General features: G+C 36.4%; 1 protein-coding gene across 1 annotated transcript; it reads right to left on the reverse strand.

Annotated features, from left to right (window-relative positions):
• Positions 1-237: 237 nt before the first annotated feature.
• LOC115950194 (zinc finger protein ZAT11-like) lies at positions 238-1,124 on the reverse strand. The gene has a single exon (XM_031067456.1). It carries the CDS (start codon positions 877-879, stop codon positions 397-399), a length of 483 nt encoding a protein of 160 aa, XP_030923316.1. The 5' UTR covers positions 880-1,124; the 3' UTR covers positions 238-396.
• Between the last annotated feature and the right edge of the window lie 842 nt (positions 1,125-1,966).

Here is a 1,966-nt window from a genome sequence, read left to right on the forward strand (position 1 = left end):
AGAACATTTTTCCAATCTTAGAGACTCTTCAAATTTTTTAGATTACTTACGAAGTAATTGAAAGACATAAATTCAGACGAAGAGGGAAATCAAAATTGCTTTAGGAATTTAAGGCATCTGAGAATGAAATATGGCTTATGTGATTTTAATGATTTAATCTTCATGTCTACGAAAAAAATTTAACAAAAAACTCAGCGACAACGAAAAAAAAAACTGTATAACAAAATAGCAAAAATATAAGAAAAGAAAAAAGAAGAAGAAGATCTCTAGCTCGTAATCTTTATGAACATAAATAAAAGAAATCTAAGTAGAAAACTCCTAATGAAGTGGGAGAATATATATATGTATATATACCCGAAAGTTTAATCAATTAACCAATAATCTAGCTAGCCATAATTATCCCCAACTGCACAACTTGAGATCATTTTCCAGCGGCAACAAATTCAAATCCAAGCACAAGACCCTTTTGCTGTTTGATTTCTTCATGATAGGCACGGCTTGCACAACACGATCATTATTAACCAACAAATCTTCACTCATGGCAGCCCTATGCCTCCTCATATGTCCTCCAAGTGCTTGTCCAATCGAGAATTCAAGCCCGCATATGGAGCACTCGTGTGTCTTTGGCTTCACGGGTGAGCTTGGCATGTTATGAAATAGGTCTCCAGCCATTAACCTAGGCTTCTTGTGGCTTGCTCTGTGTCCTCCCAAGGCTTGAAACGATGGAAACTGCCGATTGCATGTCTTGCATACAAAAGCACGAGTACGTGAATTATTTTTGGTGGAATCAATTTGGCCAACTTTTGATAGTAACATCAAGCAATTGGCCATGTCTATGGTCTGAACATCTCCAGCTTCTCTGGCTCTCTTCATGGACATAGATAGAGTGAAATAGTGTAGGAAATATGTATATGTGTGAAAGTGAAACTACAAAAGTTTGAATGTTTAGTGAATAAGAAAATTGGATGGAACAAGATTAGTGAGGTTTGTACAATATATATAGGGGGATTGTATCAGTGCTCGAGTGTGACTTCAGTGCTGACGAGGAAAAATCTAAGATGTGTACTGCTTTCTTGGGGATTAAGATTGTGAAAAGCTTTAATGTATAGTATTTGTTGTGAGACAGGGTGTCCTGGCCAGTAGTATTATAGTGTGTGGCGCCGCCTTAAGTAGAAAATCTTTTGCGTGACCGCGTTTGTAGAGTGCAAAACGTGGGTGAGGGGTCGTCTGAGAGGTGCGCGATAAGTCTTACTTACGTGTAAACACTCGGACGATTCGTTTTTACCAAAAAAGAAAAATACTCGCACTAGGGACTATTCTAGAGGTTTATCGTGTTCGTGGAATTGTGTACGGTCTAGGGCCCAGCGCACCGCAGGCGCGTACAAGATATACGCTTTCCACCACGCGATGTCAGATATTCGCGTGGTTTCTGCAACTTTCCATGTAATTTCAATGCTAACTTTGACATTCCTAGAAAGTGCTTTATTTCTCTTTAGCTCAAGTACAGCCAGCCAAAAAAAAAAAAAAAAAACAATCATAAACAAAAATCTCTCTGATAAAGCCAAAATATAGGAAATGAAATCAGAAAAAAGAGGCAAAAAGAGCTTCAACAATTTCTTTAAAATTCAAAAAGTTTTTTACTAATAAACAGTCATTCTCCACACTTGATGTGCTATTGTTCATTAGTAAAAGAATTAAACATAACAAAAAAATTTCAAAGAAAGGAGTGGGGATGGGGTATGAGGATACGTGCGTTACAAAATGAATAAATAATGAATGAAGAAATAGTATTTAAATGAAATAGAAAAAAGATAGAGAATCTGTTGAAAAATGTATTTAAAAAAGTAGGTAGGTAAAAGGTAAATGTCACTGTTCACTGTCCAAACAGTACAAAAAATATAAAGAAACTATTAGAAATGCTCTTAGTTGTAGTTAACCAGCTTCTATGCACGCTAGATGCGCGAGT

This window comes from Quercus lobata, chromosome 1 (genome assembly GCF_001633185.2).
Source record: "Quercus lobata isolate SW786 chromosome 1, ValleyOak3.0 Primary Assembly, whole genome shotgun sequence".
In the NCBI taxonomy this organism is placed as follows: domain Eukaryota; kingdom Viridiplantae; phylum Streptophyta; class Magnoliopsida; order Fagales; family Fagaceae; genus Quercus; species Quercus lobata.

What these genes read in the sequence shown, in the direction of transcription:
- LOC115950194 (XM_031067456.1), bottom strand. Translation starts at nt 879, where the DNA reads ATGTCCATGAAGAGAGCCAGAGAAGCTGGAGATGTTCAGACCATAGAC.